Source organism: Mytilus galloprovincialis, chromosome 5, assembly GCF_965363235.1.
Source record: "Mytilus galloprovincialis chromosome 5, xbMytGall1.hap1.1, whole genome shotgun sequence".
Classification (NCBI taxonomy): Eukaryota; Metazoa; Mollusca; class Bivalvia; order Mytilida; family Mytilidae; genus Mytilus; species Mytilus galloprovincialis.
The window spans coordinates 9387740-9410053 of NC_134842.1; the positions used below are offsets into that span (position 1 = coordinate 9387740).

At 31.8% G+C, this 22314-nt stretch overlaps 1 protein-coding gene across 4 annotated transcripts; it reads left to right on the forward strand.

The window, feature by feature from the left end:
• Positions 1-2853: 2853 nt before the first annotated feature.
• On the forward strand, positions 2854-21130 carry LOC143075093 (uncharacterized). Of its 4 annotated transcripts, none has more exons than XM_076250389.1 (2): positions 2854-2988; positions 17958-21130. In XM_076250389.1, the coding sequence occupies exon 2, from the start codon at positions 18020-18022 to the stop codon at positions 19055-19057; it is 1038 nt and encodes a 345-aa protein (XP_076106504.1). In that variant the 5' UTR covers positions 2854-2988; positions 17958-18019; the 3' UTR covers positions 19058-21130. The 4 variants fall into 4 exon arrangements, with proteins under 4 accessions (XP_076106504.1, XP_076106501.1, XP_076106503.1 ...); XM_076250386.1 differs by lacking the exon at positions 2854-2988 and adding an exon at positions 7425-7554; XM_076250388.1 differs by lacking the exon at positions 2854-2988 and adding an exon at positions 14038-14189.
• The last annotated feature ends 1184 nt before the right edge of the window (positions 21131-22314 follow it).

Below are 22314 nucleotides of genomic sequence, written 5' to 3' on the forward strand. Positions count from 1 at the left end.
GCTAGAGGTATAGGGAGAGGGTTGAGATCTCACAAACATGTTTAACCCCGCCGTATTTTAGCGCCTGTCCCATGTCAGGAGCCCCTGGCCTTTGTTAGTCTTGTATTATTTTAACTTTTAGTTTCTTGTGTACAATTTGGAGTTTAGTATGGCGTTCGTTATCACTGAACTAGTATATATTTGTTTAGGGGCCAGCTGAAGGACGCCTCCGGGTGCGGAAATTTCTTGTTGCATTGAAGACCTGTTGGTGACCTTCTGCTGTTGTCTGTTCTATGGTCAGGTTGTTGTCTCTTTGGCACATTCCCCATTTCCATTCTCAATTTTAGTATACCTCCAAGGAACAAGAACAATAAAAAAAAAACTATGTACATGTCGGAGGAGGAAAACCATAGCAAAAGGGTGACAGCTTAACAAGCAAGCAACCATATATGAGGAAGAAAACCATGACAAAAGGAAAACAACTGAACAAGCAAGCAACGATCTATAAAACACTATTTATAAACAGAAAACAGAAAATTATTAAAACTAGTTTAATATTAATATAATTATTTAGATGACATATACATACAAGATTGTTTGCTTAGTAAGTGATAACAACTTGCTATTTATGAAACTGAATTGCTGGAAATAGGGAAAGTTTCAACTTTGGACACACGTTACTTCTTTTGGATCTAATCAACTGCCGCTGACGTCTGTATGTACCACGTGTTCCTGCTTCGGTCATTACTCCCTTTTCTTTTCAGGGCTTTAATAATCAATATGTGTTTATATACAAAATTTCTAAAGCAAGTAAGTTTTCAGATATCATATGTAAAAATGTATTAATTGTTGTTCCAAAAAAATTTCATGAGTGAAAATTAAAATTATAGACTATGTAATATTTCATATTTTCTCTTAATCCATTGTTGTTTTCAAAGTTATACCCTTTCAACTCTCAGCGCTTTTACAAGGATTTTTTTTCAATAGGGACGCTCAAAGCCTTATATTAGAAAAGGTGTACAAGAACCAAAACAGTTAGAGAGCTAAGACCAAAAAGGACATAAAGTAATAGCCAAATTTATTTAAAGTGAACTTTGTCTGGGGGTGGCGATATATTTTCTTAGATAATTTCAAAATTGATGAAGGTACAGTTTAAGAATTATTTTGTTACCAAAGTACTGACAATTGAATGAGCCGGTGATGCCCTCGGGGCTTGCTAGACTCCCAGTAGTGGTATCGACCATGTGTTGTAAAAATGAAAACTGTTAATTATAAATTTCATGCGTCCAAAACGTGATTTACCTTCATCAAGAACGCTCAAAAGAATATAGACAAGACAAGACAAGACAAATACTTTATTAGAGTCTCACCTCAAAATTGACATACATTTATACATTTATAAAATTACAGTAATATTTAAAACAACATGAGCCACTCTAAAAAGAGTTATGAGAGACTATAAAATTTCTACAAAACACATTATAATTATCTACAATTATATAAAATACCTTTTCTTTTTAATAATACATCATAGCAGATTTTGGCTAAAAAGTAACACACATTTTCATCAGTGAATAAAAATTTGAATTTATCATCATCAGACAAATTACCAAAATCACAATTAAAAGAGCTAGCATGTCTAAATAAAATAGCTCGTAAATCTGCATATACTGGGCAGTTAATTAAGACATGTTTCTCATCTTCAATAATGTTATTTTTCTTACATTGCTCATTAAAACATTAATATATGTGAAAGGTAAGGATGTATATAGAACCAGCTATAGTTGAGAAGCCATATGACCAAAACGGACCTTAAATTATACCCAAATCCATCAACTTTGTGTAGGGAGTGGACAATGATTTAAAATCAGACAAATTTAGCCTGTACCAAGTCAGGAATATGACAGTTGTCGTCCATTCGTTTGATGTGTTTTGTCATTTGATTTTGCCATGTCATTTGGGACTTTCCGATTGAATTTTCCTCGGAGTTCAGTATTTTTGTGATTTTACTTTTTAGAAAGGTTTGTCATAAATCATATCCGTACCGAAGTACGAACTACTGAGCTTATGATATCAACAGACACTGATTGTCCACCAGTAGCGGTATCGACCCAGCAGAGGCGGATTTAGGGGGGGCAGGGGGCCCGGGGCCCCCCTTTTTGGGAAAAAATTTGGTTACTTATAGAGGGAATCATTGAAGCGTGACTGGAGCGGACCCCCTCTTAGGTCAGTCAGTGGGCCCCACTTATGTAAATTTCTGGATCCGCCACTGCCCAGTGCTGTAAACATGAAAACACTGTAAATTTCACTAGTTCAAGACGAAATCCAAGTAAGTAAGACCATCGAAGGTCATACGTGTAAATATCAATAAAGGGATATACGTTATTGTTCTTTCGACATCGAGTAAATCAACATTTTCTATCAAATAATAAAACTTCTTGTAAATTTCCAACACAAGTCTGCACTGTAAAACGCCAATTATCCCCTTCTGTTTTAATATATATCATAAAATCCATATTTCAGATGAGATAAACTTTATCTGTAGCTTGAGATGATAACCCAATGTCTCCGTTTTCAGCTTGCAACGCCTGTAATAATTAATGCATTACGTAAATCTTACATGACCTTGTTTCTTTTCTGGTCGATATCAAGTGCATTTCGGTTCAATATAAAACTTGTCTATTACCTTCTCAAATTCGAATCCGACTTGAATTAAATTGATTGAAATCACATATTTAGTATACATAAGCATCAACTGAAAGAAAATTCAGGTCACTGCTAATTACATAGAACTAATAACAGACGTAATCGAGAAAGGTCGATGTTCTACAATAAGTTTATTGTGAACGGGCATTGACCTAACTGAAAATCTGATCTCTGCGCATGCCAGAGAGCTCTAAATATACAATTCTGTGTCATATACAGGTCAGATGAATTCAACAGTCGGGAAATAAATAATAAATCTAGTCGTATCATTTAGTAGAGAAAGCATATATATTTCTGAAAAAGGTAAGAATTTTATTGTTCAATATATATTTATTGTATATTTTGCTCAGTTTTCTGTAAAATTGCGCAACCAAGTACAAAAGTGTAAACTTTGGTAAACATGATAAACTTATTGGTAATGTTTACCTTATTTTTATCCCCCTCCTCTGTAAAGTTTGCATATTTTCTTATATCATAACGTTCAAAGTTAAACAAAGATGTGCTAAAACTGACAATTTATAGGTCCGGGAGTATCTATCAAACGATTAATTAAAAAAAAAAAAGAACAGATAAATTTGAAATTTTATTGACAAATTTGCAATGTTGCAGTATACGATTATGTTAGGGTTATCTTAGTATCAAAAGAGAGTTACCGTACATACGGGTATACGATTATGTTAGGGTAACCTTAGTATCAAAAGAGAGTTAGGTACCATTCATACGGGTGGAATAATACGAGATATTGGGTACAGATTTAATAGAAATAACCGTGTCTTTAGCGGTAATGAACTTTACCAAAAAAGGTTATGGAAAACCCTAAAAAGTACATTTTTTGTTGACCTTTTAAGCGAAGTTAAGTTTTTTTATATTGATAATGAAAATTGGGCTAATGATGAACCTTACAAGATAGATCGAAATACAAATCGCATACATGTCATTGTAAACATGAAACAGTAAACATGGTATATAAGTGCAACTGGTGAAATTATTACATAATATATATAACCCTTAATCAATAGATCCATGCACTGAAAAATGTGATACATGTGGTAGTTCCACTCAACAATGTCCTTAACACACAAAAAAATGTACAAAATTTTAAAAAAATATATATTTTGGGTTCAAAAGCAGGTACTCTTAGTAACAAACCCATCAATAATGCATTTGGATAAAACACAAGTTCTGATTTTATTTTTATTTTATTTTTTGGGTTAGAGGGGTGGGTTCATTTTTAGTTTGTCAACATTAATTGAAAACAAATTATTAAATGAATGACTGAGGCCATAAAAAATAAAAGATGATTGGTTGCCATTTTATTACTGTTTTCATTTAGAGACAATATATTAATTGTTGACACCTTGACCCAAGCTGTGCATGCAATCTCTATTGGCAAAGAAACATCTTGTGTCTAATACAGTCTTGTAAGAAAACATTTGAATGCCACCATGTATTGAGTTGATTGCATTGCCGTGGGGATTATTAAAACAGAATGTTATGAAACCTATAATGGTATACATAACCCAAACAGAGAAATGTCCGACGGTCATCACCCCGGACACTTTACAACAATTTGAGAGACTTATAGTATTATTTCAGGATTTTTTTTAAGTAAACATTTAAAACTTGTTATGTATATGTATATGTTTTTAAAACGTTAAAAAATAATCAATCAATAATTTCATGTTTGTAAACATAAATTCCCAACAACTTTTATGCTTTGGTTATCCACAAAATACAACTATAAACATGATCAAGTAAAATGATAATTTATAAAATGTTGTTATTGAATGTGAGAAAGTGTGGCGCAGATGGATGTACGCAACTACAATAAACATGAGAAAGTGTCAATCAATTGTTTAAATAAACATGTATTATGTATTAAATTTAAATTATTTCGGTCGTGTACATCTCTGTTATTTGTATTCTACTTCGATTTTCAATCTCAAAGCTATGAAAATATCTTATTTATTTGTATGATCTTTCTTGGTCAAGGATTGAGAAAACGACATATGTTATAAAAAGGTATATATCTATATATTTAACATGTTTAATGTTAAAAATATCTGCAATTTGATTTTTCATAATCCTGGATATAAATAATGTAGGTAATATCAATAATACCTTAGTATTCCAAGAAATCGTATTCCAGTGGCAAATATTTTAAATAAATTCAATACTACAAACATGGCAAATGAACATGTTAGCACTATATCAATTGGTAGGATCAGACTTTATAAAAATAAGGAGATGTGATATGATTGCCAATGACATAGCTATCCACCAGAGTTCAAATGAAGTGGATGTAAACAATTATAGGTAAACGTACGGCCTTCAACAGTGAGAAATAACTATTCCGTATAGTACACTATAAAAGTTGATAAAAAGCCAAGTTTGAAGAACATAGCTATATGTTTTCACATGATCTGTAAGAACACTAGGGTAAATTAAATACATGTAATATGGAAAGTCTGTCAGTAAAACCATTCTGCGTGGGCGTCCATTTGTCTAATGTACCTGTCACCATGTCCGGTTTGGAAATTCAAATCCGTTGATGCCATGTTCGTTTAATAAAATCCAGTATTTTCCATGTTAATTCCGATATTTACTTTTCTTATTTTATTGTATTGTTTCTTCGTTCTTTTTATAATTTGTCTGTTTTTTTTTCTTCTTTTTTTCATGGGTTTGTTGTTTCTTTCTTGTATTATTGTATTTCTTCTGGCAAGTGCATGGGGGTATTGTCTTTTCCTTCTATTTCCTTCTTGGGGGTATTGTTTTTTCATTGTATTTTTTTATGTGGATATTGTCTTTTTAATTGTATTTCGTTCATGGGATTATTGTTCATATTTTTTCTTTCATTCGGGTATTGTTTCTTCCTTTTTATGTCTCCGCCGTAGCGGAGGGGCATTTAAAATCCTTGACCGTCTGTACGTCCGTTCATTATAATATATACCTTTACAACTTTATATGATATGCAAGCGTGGGACATCATCTGTGTTCAATGGACATATTCCCAATTTATTTTTCTTTCATTGGATATTGTTTCATTTTCTTGTTTATTTGGGGTAAATGATTTCCTCATTTCTCAAATATTCTCATTTAAATTTTTAGTCCTGTACTTAAAGAGGCATTCAACTCTATAATCTATTATCATTATTGCCGTGTTTAAATATACATCTTAAAAGATCGGATAGTTATGTTTTTGTCTCTCCTATATATATCTCGTATCCGTGTGACCTTTTCATTTCATATACCGTCATGACCGTATATATAACTAAATTCAAGCAAATGTTGCACGTTTGAATTAGAGCCATGCGAAAATCGTCAGTTATTATAAAATGGAGAACCGATGTCTTAATGTGATTTTCAACATGTTCAAGGTTAATGTACATATTGTTCAATCCGTTATAAACTATTAATGGAATAAAAGAAATATAATACGATGCGTTGTGTTATTCAACGTGTTCAAAATGTCATATAAGCATAACCAGAAAATCTTAAACACTTTTTAATTATATACCGTGAATATTAGCATCACAAACTTTGATACAATCTGATAATAGGCGAATTATAAAACGGTGAGTTCTGTCATTATACTATAACAAGTATCCAATAATCATAACCAGAAAATTTAAGAATTTAAAAACACAAAAAGAACGTTAAAATATAACGCCAGCTTTATATAAGAATAAATTTCAGGCAATAACTTAATGCCTAGGCATTAGCTTATTGTCTAGGATTTAAGCTTAATGTCTAATTTCACTTATTGCCGCTAACATACAATGTATATATAAAAAAAAAATACAGGGTGTCTTGAGGATAAATCAAAATTTGACATTAAACTTGAAACATTTCCTGCTATGACAAGGGACATTGATGAAAGACGTGGCCTTTAGGAAGTTTCTTGGACCTTAATTTTGTAAACCGTTCCAAAAAACCTGTCGAAGAAGAACAATAAAAAGCATGTTCAATTAATACAATATGTGTTTGGAATGGTAACTTTTTTCACTATAAAACAAATATTTTGTTCTACATGATTTACGTTTTCAATAGATAAGATAGTTCTATAACATGAACGTTTTTAACCACCGGTCAAACAGACCCTTCAGCCTGACTAAAATTATCAGTCTAATCACGAGTTGTCCCTGTTATATATCCGTCTAAATCATATTTTATTGACCCACATATCGGTATGCTACCTGTGACAACCTACCCGTCATGAATGTGTCATACTGATCCTGAATTCTCTGGTCAAAACCTTAGTTGTACCCCGTTACATCCTCATCATACATGTGTCCTACTGATTTATTGATGACCTATATAATTATATTCGCCTGTAACTAATGACAACTTGCACCCGTCGCAAACTTATCATATTGGCCCATCAGCTACTTTCATCCGTCCTATCCTTAGTTGTCCCCTGTAATGTAGTCGTCATGAATATGTCCTTTACTGACCCACATATGTATCGGCGTGTAACAAGTTACGAACATAGCGTATTGACCCTTTAGCCAGAATGTAAATAAAAGTTAACATTAGTTGATCCCTGTTAGAGCCCTGGAAGTCATAAACCATTCAACCTGACTACATAATCATCAAGTTAGTCCGACCCCTTGGTAGCCTCGTGGAAGATATGTCCTACAAACTCTTAAACCTGACTGCACTAACCTTAAGAATATGCATAGCATTAACCTAAAAATATTCTTTTCCTTCGTGACATGTGGAGAAAATCAATACAAGAATCAGGCAGATAAAAGATGTATGATATGAATAGTCCCCATTTTGTGGCGAGACCAACAATGTTTGGACATCGTTTTTATACGGTCTATCCGAGGCGATATATAGATCCATATTATTATGACCGGTTTCAAGGTAGGTCATTTGTTTAATTTGACAACGACTGGCGAAAGATTGGTTATAAAGTATATAATCATTTTAAGATTTTATTTATTTCATTCATAACTCTAGTTATTTATGATGAATGAGGAAAAAATTAATTAAATTGAAATAGGCTAGTCTTTATTATTGTCCAAGAAGTTGGGATTGGGGGAGGGGATATAAGAGGGGCATTCCATATCACTTTGCATACAAAAATTAATAATAAACGAAGAATTGTTTTAATATTTTTTAAAGTGTGTGAGGTTTGAACTACACTAGTATTAAAACATTTCCATGTCGGATAAAATGTGCCTGGGGAGCTGTGAACGTATATTTCTGACGAAGTCAAAAATGTGTGTCAAATTTATAAATACAATATGTTAAACATGATCAGATATATTTGAATTGATTTTTAACTCAATATTCATGTTTTTGTATGAAAATAAATAATGCTAAAGATTTAAAATGGATCAATGAATTTTTTGAGAGGAACTGCATGCCAATTGGAATAAATGAATAAACATATTAAAATTAATCAGTTCCCGAATTAGTTATAAAATGTATGTAAAACCAGTGTAAGTGTTTGGCTTTGTTATAAGTTATACATTATTGTATCTGTATGACGTCTATAATATAATTTTCAGTGTTGGGTTGATGTTTAGACGAGTTGTATATATATATATGTGTGTGTGTATGTATAGATCTATATTTTAAAGCAAAATCAGTTGGAAGTGTACGGATTGATCATTAAGTCATTAAGGAACATATACGATTTATTTATAAGTTTCATTTTGGCTATGTACTGACTTTCTATAACTGCAAATAATTTTACTTTTATAAATTGTTATTTGGATGGAGAGTTGCCTCATAGGCACTCACACCACATCTTCCTATACTGTGACCTAAGTACTGTTGGGTCGGTACTTTGTGCGTTTTAGTTTTCAGTTTTATGACGATCTAATGATCTCTAATGAGCCAGAAGCCTTAACCATCTGAATTTTTCAGTTTTATTTTATGTTTCGATGTTGCACACCTTTACTATGTTAGGGGATAGTAAAGCGCACACAATCATGTTTTACTCCGCCCCATTATTTGACCAAAGTTGTGTCCTAAGACCAACTAAGAACGCATCTCAGTCCTAAGCGGGTTTATCAAACGTGTGGCAACTTAAGAAAATCCTAGGAATTGTCCTAACTTTAGGATACCTAATAAGGTGTCTTAAGTTCGTCTAAGGGTGGTCCGACCTTTAAGATATATTCGAATTTCGTCTGTTGTTCATTTTCACACGTACACAATGTATTTGTTTTTAACAGTAGTAAAATAGTTGAAATTCTCCGTATTTATATAAAAAAAAAAAATGCATGAGATTTGCCATTGAACTGTTTAAAGAATGAAATCGTGACACTTCGAATTCAACTCACTCAAAAATATGTAATGATAAATCATTTTACAAATGATATATCTAGTTAACAATTAGTTTGTTAAATTTTTATATAAAACGGAGTTATTATTTTTGTCTTATGTTTTGTTTTATACAGTTTAAATGTACAATTATTATACAAAAAATATTTTATTACCTTTAATTTAAAACTAATAATTAGTTTCTGATTAACCATATCTAAAAATATAATTATTGATTAAATTTGATATATTTTATTTTGGACAGTTTCGATAAACAGGCCCCTGGTGAATAAAAGGCACTCAAAAGAAAACAGCCCTGATGAATTGTCCTGAGACCAGCATATTTTTGGGGAAAGACGGCTTCAAGCCGTCAATTCCCTAATGGGGTTGGCCAGAGTATCATTCCCTCACGTCAATCATTTTGTTTTGATAGTTTGGAAACCCCCTCAAAATGTCATACTGAAATTGATGACAAGGAGAACAGATTGACTTTAAATACATTTTTTACACATTTCCCTTCTGTTTCTCGTGAAATTATCGTATATTGAGCTTTCCCTTACACTATATACGTTTCTTTTACAGTCCGGAAAAATCAGTATTACGAAATATTCTAAATATATCTAACCTAGTGACGTCATTGTTGGAATGCCACACAGGGATATCCTTTATTCATTATTAAAACCAGTCACAGTATTTGTGTACTAATTTAAAATCCGTATTTGTTAAATGTAAACTTGCTGTAGTGTAGATCATTCACACACCAACATGCAATGCTTTAATCTGAGGCTATAATCAGATAATTTGTAGGTCAACTTTCGCGGTAAACAATGTCAATGGGGATACATGAGATTGGGGAGAGAAACAACAGTTTTCATTGTTTCTGTAAAGTTCTGTTTTTAGAATCTTCCTCCAATTCAGGAGCACCTCCATTGATGAGTAATTACCCACTAAAATGAAAGTTAATGTATCTGAACACTAAAAATGTCACATTAAGTATATATATAATAAGTAGTCATCAATTAAAAAATAATTTTGCGTACCAACATAATTATCGTAGTGGTCATTTTTTTTTTTTTTTTCATTTTTTTTTTTAATATTGCTTTTTGTAGTTTAAAGCTATTTATTCATGAATTTTACAGATATATCAAAATTTGGGATCTGGGAGCAAACTTCACACAGCATATATAAATCATATTTGATTTTATAAGTACATGTATCCCTGTGATGAGAGTTGTAACTGGGAACTTTATCAATGGAAAATTAAAACTGAATAGATTTTTCAGTCCTCACTTTCTTGAGAATACTGTCACAAAAAATTGAGAATGGTCTTTCAGTTGTACATAATTAAAATTCTAAAATATATTGTAGTAGTTGTTAAATTCAATTGAATTTTAGATAATTAACTCCCAACTTTAATCAAATGTTTTGATTTAGAAGGTGCAGATCTCATTGGTCCAAATTGTCTCTATGATGAATTCTTGACTAAGGAAATGAAATAACAATAAACAACAATTAGTTTCATTATTGTTAGCCTTTCTATATGTTCTAGCTGTTCTTTTGCTCATTCTTTGTATGTAGACTATCAAAAGATACCCCCTAAAAATTAAAACAATGGCCGTCTTTTCCCTCAGAGCTCTTCAGCTCTTTGATTATTAAAATAATAATGGTCTATAAGCAGTTAAATTAATTTCATGTTTGAAGCGGTGCAATTTTTATACGACCGCAAAAATTGAAATATTTTTGGTCGTATATTGGTATGATGTTGGCGTCGTCGTCGTCGTCGTCGTCCGAATACTTTTAGTTTTCTCACTCTATCTTGAGTAAAAGTGAATAGAAATCAATGAAATTTTAACACAAGGTTTATGACCACCAAAGGAAGGTGGGAATTGATTTTGGGAGTTTTGGTCCCAACAGTTTAGGAATTAGGGACCTAAAAGGGGCCCAAATAAGCATTATTCTTGGTTTTCGCACCATAACTTTAGTATAAGTAAATAGAAATCTATGAAATTTAAACCCAAGGTTTATGACCATAAAAGGAAGGTTGGGTTTGATTTTGGGAGGTTTGGTCCCAACAGGTTTTTAGGAGTAAGGGGCCCAAAGGGTCCAAAATTGAACTTTGTTTGATTTCATCAAAAATTGAATAATTGGGGTTCTTTGATATGCCGAATCTAACTGTGTATGTAGATTCTTAATTTTTGGTCCCGTTTTCCAATTGGTCTACATTAAGGTCCAAAGGGTCCAAAATTAAACTTAGTTTGATTTTAACAAAAATTGAATCCTTAGGGTTCTTTGATATGCTGAATCTAAAAATGTACTTAGAGTTTTGATTATTGGCCCAGTTTTCAAATTGGTCCAAAATTAAACTTTGTTTGATTTCATCAAAAATTGAATAATTGGGTTCTTTGATATGCCAAATCTAACTGTGTATGTAGATTCTTAATTTTTAGTCCCGTTTTCAAATTGGTCTACATTAAATACCAAAGGGTCCAAAATTAAACTAAGTTTGATTTTATTAAAAATTGAATTCTTTGGCGTTTTTGATATGCTGAATTTTATCATGTACTTAGATTTTTGATTATGGGCCCAGTTTTCAAGTTGGTTCAAATCAGGATCCAAAATTATTATATTAAGTATTGTGCAATAGCAAGAAATTTTCAATTGCAGCACAGTATTCAGCAATAGCAAGAAATCTTCAATTGCACAGTATTGTGCAATAGCAAGAAATTTGCAATTGCACAGTATTGCGCAATAGCAAGAAATCTTCAATTGCTTAGTATTGTGCAATAGCAAATATTTTCAATTGCACAGTATTGCGCAATAGCAAGAAATATCTAATTGCACAATATTGTGCAATAGCAAGAAATTTTCAATTTATTGGAGTTATCTTTCTTTGTCCAGAATAGTAGTTGAATTAACTTAAATCATTGTTTTATACAATACACAATGTATATTCACTTTTACTACCAACTGATAAATTAAAACAATCTTTACCATTTAGTGATAACAAGCACTTTTTGTTACATTTTAATATTTTATGATGTATTTAAATGAGTAGTTATTGTTGCAAACTCCATTAGAAATTTGAATTGAGATCAGTTTTGAAAAAACGGAAAGGGGGATGTGAAAAAAAAATGGTTGGGGGGGGGGGTTAAATTTTTCTCATTTCAGATTTCATAAATAAAAAGAAAATTTCTTCAAACATATTTTCAACAGCATAGTGAATTGCTCAAAGGCAAAACAACTTTTTTAATTTTAACCATGACTGTATGACAATTTATATTTTAATACTTTATGATGTATTTAAATGAGTAGTTATTGTTGCAAACTCCACGATTATTTGAATTGAGATCATTTTTGGAATAAGGGAAAGAGGGAGGTAAAAAAAATTGGGGGGTGGGGGGGGGCAATTTTTCTCATTTCAGATTTCAGAAATTAAAAAGAAAATTTCTTCAAATATTTTTTTGAGAGGATTAATATTCAACAGCATAGTATATCTTTATTACCAAAGTCTATATCAGCATAGTGAATTGCTCAAAAGCAAAAAAAAATAAGTTCATTAGACCACATCCATTCCATTCTATGTCAGAAACCTATGCTGTGTCAACTTTTTAATCACATTCCAAATTCAGAGCTGCGGTCGTATTAAGCTGCGCCCTGCGGAGCATCTGGATTAGTTTCTCACTATTTTCTTTAAAGTGTCTTTTTGTTTATCATAATTTTTAAAGGTAAAAGGTAAAATCGCAATATTGGTAAAAATCATCATCAAATAGCAATAACTATAAAGAGGAGTCGACTGACTATGTCGACCATTAGACTTTTGTATCTTATTTGTAAAACCTGTCGTGTTGATCATTGTTTGCAATTCAAAGTGTCTCTCTATCTATTTAAGTTTTCAAGATTGTAAACAAACACGGAAGTTTCCAAGTTAGTAAACAAACATGATAAGTTTTCAAGACAGTAATCAACTATATTTAAAAATTGTTTTATTTGTTATTTAAGGGCAATAACTCCTATAAGAAGTTGTCTGAAATATATTTTTTTTATTGACCAAATAAAACAAATATTTAAATTTCCTCGAACACAACAGTGTATAACATTGTACAAGAGGTAACTATTACTGTTGTCATTCCAAATAATATAGCCAAGGCGAGACTTTTTGGGGAGCCTATAGTTGAATAACTGTTAGTGACTTCTCTCTTATGTTGTCAACCTTATTCTCACCGTGGCAGACGTGTTAATAATCAATGTATTTATGTTTATTTTTGAACTTAAACAAACCAAGTTCACATTTATTCAACATGAATAATAGTTGACCGGCTAATCACCTTTTATTATCTTCCTTACCGACGTGAAAACCAATATATTTCAAGATTGAGATGAGAAAAGACTCAGATATCGTTTTTTCTGCGCCCACGTCTTCTGTTTCGTAAACGACCACAGTTTCTAAAATATAAAAAAAACAACATTTGATTAAGATGATAATCAAAAATAAAAGATAAAAAGGATCGTTCCAAATTGTTTTGTTTTTAGAAAATAATTGAAATGCTTTCTTTTAATTTACCAGTTTAAAGATTTGAAAAAGTAAATTCATTTTATATATTATGTTTGTTACCTAAACAACAACAGTTTGAAGAAAATAAACAAGTTGTTGGCTATTTAATTGTCAGATAATTAATATGCTGTCAACGTATATATGTGTTCCACTTAACAGAAGTTCCAATGGAAACTTTGTTATAAACAATGTCATATAAATATATGTTCCTGTTTGAACAAATATTCTATACCATTTATTCCGTTAGGAATATTTACTGGAATATTTATTTCAGTGGAAATAATATTCCAGAATAATGTTTCCATTTGGAACTTATCTTTAGAAGGAACTTCTATTCGGTGACATCGCATTCTCCATCGTCTCGTATTTAAAAAAAAATTTTTATTTAAAATAATTTAATAAATCAGAACCATAAAATGAGCATCACATTTATAGATATTTTCCTCTTTAGAAGACTGTTTTAACGTCATGATACTTATGTGTTAATGTATACATATGTATCTTTCTTTATCTGACGTCACAGTATTGACCTACTAAACTTTTCTTCACATTACTACCAGGTACACTGGCCGGTGAATAGTTCAGAGATAGGGTTATTTAAATAAGTATACATGTGTATTTTATTGTTTACCTTGGAATGTCTTCGTTCATTAAACCTTCTTCACAATGTTAAGGGGTAAGTAAAGTTTATGTAATATTTAAAAGAGATTTAAAAGTATGAACATACGGAGTAACAATTTGTCAATAATAATAAAAAAAAAAAAAAAAAAAAAAAAAAACATCAGATGGGAACAGTACCTGAACTGACATAGGACAAAATGAACAAAATGCTTGAATTTTTCAGTAAACACTTTTTACTTTTTATAACGGTTTTTGAAAATATTTTAATGAGAAAAAATATGGCAGGTCAATCCATACTACCTCAAATGCTATCAATATAACTTAGTCATAAATTATTATAAATAAATTTGATTCACTTCAATTGTTTCTAAATATATAAATATATATATATATATACGAATATAGAAGCGGTACATGTATTTGCCCCGGGTCTTGTACACAAATATTTGACCAAATTAGTTTCTCTTTCATATTATATCTTGTAGATTTGTTGTACATTTCATAGTCGTCTTTAATTCTGGCTCTTGGTTTTATATTTTCGGAAATATATTTATCTTGGAGGTGTGCCTTGAATGGTAGAATTACATGGTTCAGAAACAGATAGTCTGCCCTTCGTTCCCTCCGAATAATTACGACTGGATTAAGAAGGAAACTAATAACTATCATTTTTTTTGCGACCATTTTGTGTTGGTGCACACTAATTACACATTTCTAAAAATAGATTAACTGTGTGTAACCTTAATGTACTGTAAATATAATGGTAGAATCCAAAAGTGTTCACCTTTAAATAACCCCTCATAGCCTTTCGTCCTTTTGTTGTATGTGTGAATGAATAAAGGTCAAGAGAGCCGTAAACAATTATCAATAAGTTTATAAGTTCATCGCCTACTTGCGGTCGTTGTCCGATATTTGTACACTTATACACATACACATTCGCTAGTCGATTAAATGTGTATAAGAACGATACAAAGCAATAACAACTTGTCATAACTTAAATGTATTCTATTATTGTCGACTGATGAGCTGAAGGTGTTAACAAACATTTTGTTACATTGTGTGGACTAGTGGTTGTAGATTTTACTGATGCATTTCTCTAATTCTGATGTTGATATGGACTTAAATGACCAGTCTAGAGGTAAATCAGGTCTTCATTTTATTTTTTATCAGGTGCTTGTCCATGATCCAGAAATATTTACATGGGGTTTGAGAGGATCCAACCGGATACAATTTTTTTCTTATAATTATCGTATATCTAAAATAAACTTCACAATATTACGAGATATTATTTTTTTTTAAGAAAGGCCGGTTGGTTTGAATCCCCCCTTTTTGTATCTGGATAAATTCACGATGAATCCATATATTAAATTAATGATACATATAATGACTGTATATATATATATGTTTTTAAATTTTATTATGAAGATGAAGAAGATGCTTTTTTCCTCCATTAAATGATGGACTGACCATGCTGACTGTAGTCTGACATAGAGCATATATTACTTTATAATATAAGACTTACTTATTTGCACAACAAAAACAACAATCAAGTGTACATAAGATTATGTGTGTGTATTGAATTTAATTCATATTTCTTCGGTATTAAATTTTATTTTTATTTTATCTTCTACAAATGTATCATAAGTCTCATAAGAATTTTAAAATTCGTGAAGTTTCATTTATGCAATGCCATTTTTACCAATGTCCAAAGTGTCCAAAGTAATAAATTTCATACGTTAAACATTGTGTAAGATTTAGAATTGTATAAATATCCCTTAAATAAAATATAGTAACAATATGCTTTCTTTTTTTTTTTAACTTGTAACAATCTTATTGTTTGTTTGGATTTTAGACTAATCAAATTTTTCTTCCTATCATTCTTATTTTTAATGTTTAAAGTATTTTATATTCATATTTTTATGCAGATTGTAATTTTGATAACTATAATAGGTCATACGATATCAATATTGAAAAAACCTTTCAGACAGAGGTCAAAGCGCGGTCAATGGATCGATGAAACCTTTAATAATACCCAGGCATAATTTATGTACTTTATGTGCTAATACACGTTATAAAGGCATCCATGTTACGCGTCATAAATATAAGGGTGCTTTCTTTGCCCAAGTCCACGATCACAGGAGAATATTAGCCTTATGGATAATAACAAAGAGATTCAGTAAGCATTAAGAAATTAAAACGAAGAGTCAAACACCGGTCATTTATATACATATATCTAGCATTAGGCCAATCAAAACAATTGTGTGTTAATAGTTTCCTCAGTTAGATAAGTAAGGTTCCGGTATGTAGGTTAATGTTTCCACAAAGTAATTTGGGATCACCAGAAATTTTGTCACGATTTAAAAAAATACCATTAAATACTTACTGGTATCCATTTTTAAGCATAAACACAATGAAAAAAAAAGTGTTGTATAGTAAACTCTAATAAAATCAAACATATTTTATGGTTGGCCTAATAGGTAAAATGTTTCAAACTAGCATGTAAAGGATGGTGATCAGGACATTTTCTACGTAAAGACCAATGTCAAAGCCTGGGCGCGTGTTTTCAGGTGCTGAAAATGACAATACCGAGGTTGGAATGGCAGTAATCAGTATATCTGAAGTCAACGCTCTGCGCATATTTAAAAAAAAGTATTTGCTTTTTAAAAACCTGTTGGAACTTGAATGTAAAATGTATGTCTTAATTTCAACTTGCTTGCCCTATAAGTTTCACTGATACTGCATACTGCAAATTTCTAGTCTTTGTTTGGATCTGAACACTATTGAATGTTTTTTGAAATCCCAAAGTTTTGAGTCTGATACGAACATACGGACCTGTTAACTCCTTCGTCTGGCAATAAGTTCTCTGTTTGGTTTGTGAGCTGTTTGGATGTATCGACATTGAAAATGATTAGGCAGCAACCTATTGATTTTCTGGGGGGGGGGGGGGGGGGGGCTATGGTTTTTTTTGGAAAAAAAAGTTTGTTTCCAGTTTTCGGAGAAAAAAATTATTTGTTTTTGATTCTGAGAAAAAAAAATTGTTTGTTTCCCCCTCAGCTGCCACTATATGCATGATATGTAATGCTAAAATTGAAAGAAAAAAATTGTTTTCGACTTGTCGCGAAAAAAATAGATTGTTTTTCCGCAGAAAAAAAAAAATTTGTCCCGAAAAAAAAACCATAGCCCCCCCCCCTCCCCCCCCCCCAGAAAATCAAATGGTTGCTGCCTTATTAAACATCAAGACAAAAAGTATGTTATTTTATCATGTGCCAAAAAATATCTCACCAGACAACTAATAAATGTTAACAGAATAATTTTCGGAATGCACTTAAAGCAAATCTGCAGACCTATTTCGTTACCGTAATAAAACAAGATAAATGTACATCCTACATGTACTAGGCTAATATGGATTTTTCAAAAGACAATTTTGAAAATACACGAAACAATTAAACTTTTTCAAATAGCTCAAGATGCTTATATAACCAATAGAGTGAATCAGTATTTAACTTTCATAAGCATTATAAGGCCACATTTGTCTTTACTATGTGTCAATTTCCTTGACATTGAATGCTTCCCACCCATCTACCCATACACCCATCTTAGTCGTGTGGTGTGTATATATATATCTTCCACATAACACTGTCTATTGTCGCAATTTATACTCCGTTCACTGTGGGTTTTAAAACATCTTAGAACTGAGATGATATGATTATCAAAATAACTGCCAATTATCATTGTTATAAATTACCTTGCCCTCATCATAGGCTCTGTAGCCGGTTGGAATAAACATGTTTTATCTTGATATATCATATTTTATTTATATTTCCAGGTTCCGCATACAACAGTCCATTGTCCCAGTTTCTACGTCATTCACGAGAGGTTGTGGAGGATATGGAACAGCCCCTCGACTTAAGTCAACGAGAATCTGCAATGGAAAAAAAAGTTCTAAATATAGACATGGAAGAGCCAATCTGCCAATACACAAACTGTTCTTGTCCTCTTAAACATATATTGTCATTGGATTCTAATGACTCTCAGAATAACGCAGGTTTCAGGCCTCGTTGTGAAACTGTTAGCTCGGGTGAATATCCACGAGGTCAGTTTCAGAAGCGATTACAAGAACAAAGTGACAGTGTTCAAGACCATTTTCATCCTAAACGGAGAAAGATAGAACAATATAAACAGAATATATCGCGGTCGTCGTCTGACACAAATCTCTATGGTTACGGTGGACCAACTGACCCTTTTAGGTCTTTTACAAACTATTCCGGTGAAGATATGAGTCAAAGAAAATCACCAGAACATAAATATCAGCCATACTGGAAATCTAGTCAAACATATACAGCCACTAATACATATCCATCTAGTGATTTAATAGATACTACTCCTAGTTCAGACGTGAAAGTTATACCGAAACACGCTGAACGACTTCCAAAGAAGAGATCTCACGCTCGCAATCTGTCCTATGATAACTCATTTCTTCAGCATTCAGGTAATGATATTAAATCGTCTCGTACACCAAGTCCTCAATCTATGTCCAATGATGCTGAAATGTCTCAGGCAGTAGTCATAGAAGATGTTAAACCTCCTATGGACCATATCATTTTGCCGGAGCTTACTTCCGGGCCAAAAGTCCACGGCGAAGAGCTTCGAGCGTCTATATTAAAGGAATTACGAGCCGAGAAAGATGACGAAGATGTCGATGAATTTAGGAAGAGATTTTTTGGATCTCTGTTCTCGCGTGCCAAATCGTCTACACACAAAGGTAAATCGAGTGCTTTGGATATTTTGATATCGGATAAATGTAAAGACGATATGGACTTCAGACCTAGAAACTCTCACATCGACCAAATACTTCGTGGTGAAAAACAAGGAAAACTATGCCTGATGGATATCGTGGAACTTCAGGTTGAAATTGGACTAGCATGATTAAGGTGCTCATATAAGATTTAATATATTGTCAGTGTTAAATGTCTGTATGATAGTTTTAGACATATATATTAGACACCAATTCATGTTTGTGTTCGAAAACTTCTTCCAGTATTCAGCATTATGTGTACTAAGAAAGATAACCCCTGTTTGTTTTATATTTTGAACGTTATTAATGCTGAAGAAATGGCAATAGAAACTAGAACTGACAAAACTTTAATAAAGCTGAAATTTAGATATGGGACTATGTTATGTAAATAGAAAATAATAAAGCCATGTGAAAGGTATAAATACAATTTGTCTAAATTGAAACTAAATTGAACACATCCAATTCTATATTTAGTGACCAAGATTAACATTTTCCTTTAAAATTCATGAAACAGGTTCAGTATGAACATTTATATATTATACCCACCAATATTTTGTAGGTTTCTTCAACCAACACTATTGATAACGTTGTAAGCCTCGTAATGAAACACCACATTGGTTTATATGTGACACATTTTTTTTAATATCATGGAATCGTTGCCGGGCATTATTTAAAGGCCCAGAACACTGCAATACTGTGGTCCGTCATTCTAGTCGGAGTATTTGAAATATTTATAATATAAGTCTTTGTGTATGAATGTAAACATTTTTTTTTAAATGAAAGTTGAGTGTGAAATCTAATTGCTGTTATATTTATTCGTTTATCATGTTTATTTGAAAATATTCATGAATTTCATATTTCAGAGTGCCTGTCTTTCATTCGGTAAAACAATCTTGAATTCATTAAGATATTTGGCTACTAAAAGAAATTTAACTACAATTTTGACCTCAAATGTCTCGATAGAGTGTACAGTCCTTCACATTTTTAAACGGCGTAATGGATAACAATAAAACATCTTGATGTTTTCAATTTATAGATTAGACTAAAATGACTGTTTTGTGATATTTAGTAACTGTGATATATGTTAAAAATATAAAGAATTGCATGCTAAAATGTACATGAAAACTATTTATTCTGGAGCATTCTTTTCATCAATGTACAAAACAATGTTAATTACGCTAAAGAGAAATCCAGCGTTAGGACTAATTTTTTTGATAACCAAAGATTAAAGTAGAGAATTTAAAAAGACACAATTAAACAAGTGAATTGGCTTTGCAATACACAACTTAAATGTGATAAATAAAGTTGGTCTTGTGTGGTAGGGATGTAGTTTGACAGAGTTTGATTATGCTTTAAAGCTCATGTGATTACAATATCACCCTAGAAAGATGTGAGGGGTGAAAAACATTCCCGGTAAATTCTATTTGTCAAGATAATCAAATTAAGCCAACCATTGATACGGTACATAAACTGTAGAACCACGTGCAGATGAGATGCATTATAGTTTTATTAATATAAAATAAGGTAGAATATCAGAATAGACTGTCACGTCAGGGAAGTGGATCAGAAAATATGTTTCAAAATCAATTTTATAAGGGTCGAAACTTCTAGTGAAAACAATGATGATATACGCTTATATACCTGACGACGTTGTAACAAATGGAGATTATTTTGAACTTAAAAAATAACAGTATCAAAATAACAAGCACATAAAATGAGTGATTATTAGATACGTTATTAATCTAATACAGAACTTTATAACTTTAATAGCATTTAAGGCAAATGCATGTACATGCAATATGATCTTCATTCGAAGTATCTAGAACAATATACAACGTAATGAAAATATCAGATACACTCTATTTGTATGTAGAAGTCACGATTTACTAATTATTTTTTTACATCATTCTGTTTTGGTCTTTTTTTAATCTGATGAATAAGGTGAAATATGTTTGAATTTGTATTTGTTCTGCAAATTTGTAAAGTTCTTCAGTAAACGAAACATATTTAAGCTGGATAAGAGGAATCACCCGTCTATACTGATATGTATGATTTTCAAGGGTTCCAAACCTTGCACAGTCGTTGTTTTGTTCTGAAGGAACACTAGTAAATGACCAAATTACAAAAATATTGTAGAACATTTATTTAACTGTATGTGATCATTTTAAATGATAGTTATAAAATAAATCAAATATTATATCATGTTTTTATGCTTTTATCTGTGGCCAGTCCCTCATTGCAACAGCAGCATACATTCCATGGAAAAAAAAAACTTGAGAAGGACATGATATCAAATCAATGGACGTATTTACACAATGAATCAGACAAACATCATCTACTATCATATGTTTAACAGGATCTATATGTGTATCAAGCAAGGAGACAACATGACGCTTCCCACCTGCTTAGATTTATCGAATAATGCATTGATTTCATTGATATTCAACCTTACATAAATAAATTTGGTTAATATTCTGATGAGATATAACAGGAAACAGGGGTGACAATACTACTTAATAATTTTAAGAAAGAAAACCCCACAAGAGGGAACACATTACCAGAACTAAAACAAATCAGACGAGAACCCGTCCACAAAGTATTACATAGAAAATTTAACAGTTGTCAGCACGACCTCGACAAGTGGGGAAACTATGAACAAAAGAAAACAGCCAAGAACCCGTCCACAAAGTATTACATAGAAAATTTAACAGCTGTCAGCACGACCTCGACAAGTGGGGAAACTATGAACAAAAGAAAACAGCCAAGAAACCTTCCATAAAGTATTACATAGAAAATTTAACAGTTGTCAGCACGACCTCGACAAGTGGGGAACTATGAACAAAAGAAAACAGCCAAGAAACCTTCCATAAAGTATTACATAGAAAATTTAAGATTTGGCAACACGAACCCTAAAAGTGGGAAACTATGACTAAAAGAAAACAGCCAAGAAACCTTCCACAAAGTATTACATAGAAAATTTAACAGTTGTCAGCACGACCTCGACAAGTGGGGAAACTATGAACAAAAGAAAACAGCCAAGAACCCGTCCACAAAGTATTACATAGAAAATTTAACAGCTGTCAGCACGACCTCGACAAGTGGGGAAACTATGAACAAAAGAAAACAGCCAAGAAACCTTCCATAAAGTATTACATAGAAAATTTAACAGTTGTCAGCACGACCTCGACAAGTGGGGAACTATGAACAAAAGAAAACAGCCAAGAAACCTTCCATAAAGTATTACATAGAAAATTTAAGATTTGGCAACACGAACCCTAAAAGTGGGAAACTATGACTAAAAGAAAACAGCCAAGAAACCTTCCACAAAGTATTACATAGAAAATTTAACAGTTGTCAGCACGACCTCGACAAGTGGGAAACTATGAAC

Coding starts and splice junctions, on each gene's coding strand:
- LOC143075093 (XM_076250386.1), top strand. CDS start 7,440: ATGTATGATATGAATAGTCCCCATTTTGTGGCGAGACCAACAATGTTT. Junction 7,555..17,957: donor TTATTATGACCGGTTTCAAG/GTAGGTCATTTG, acceptor TTATATTTCCAG/GTTCCGCATACAACAGTCCA.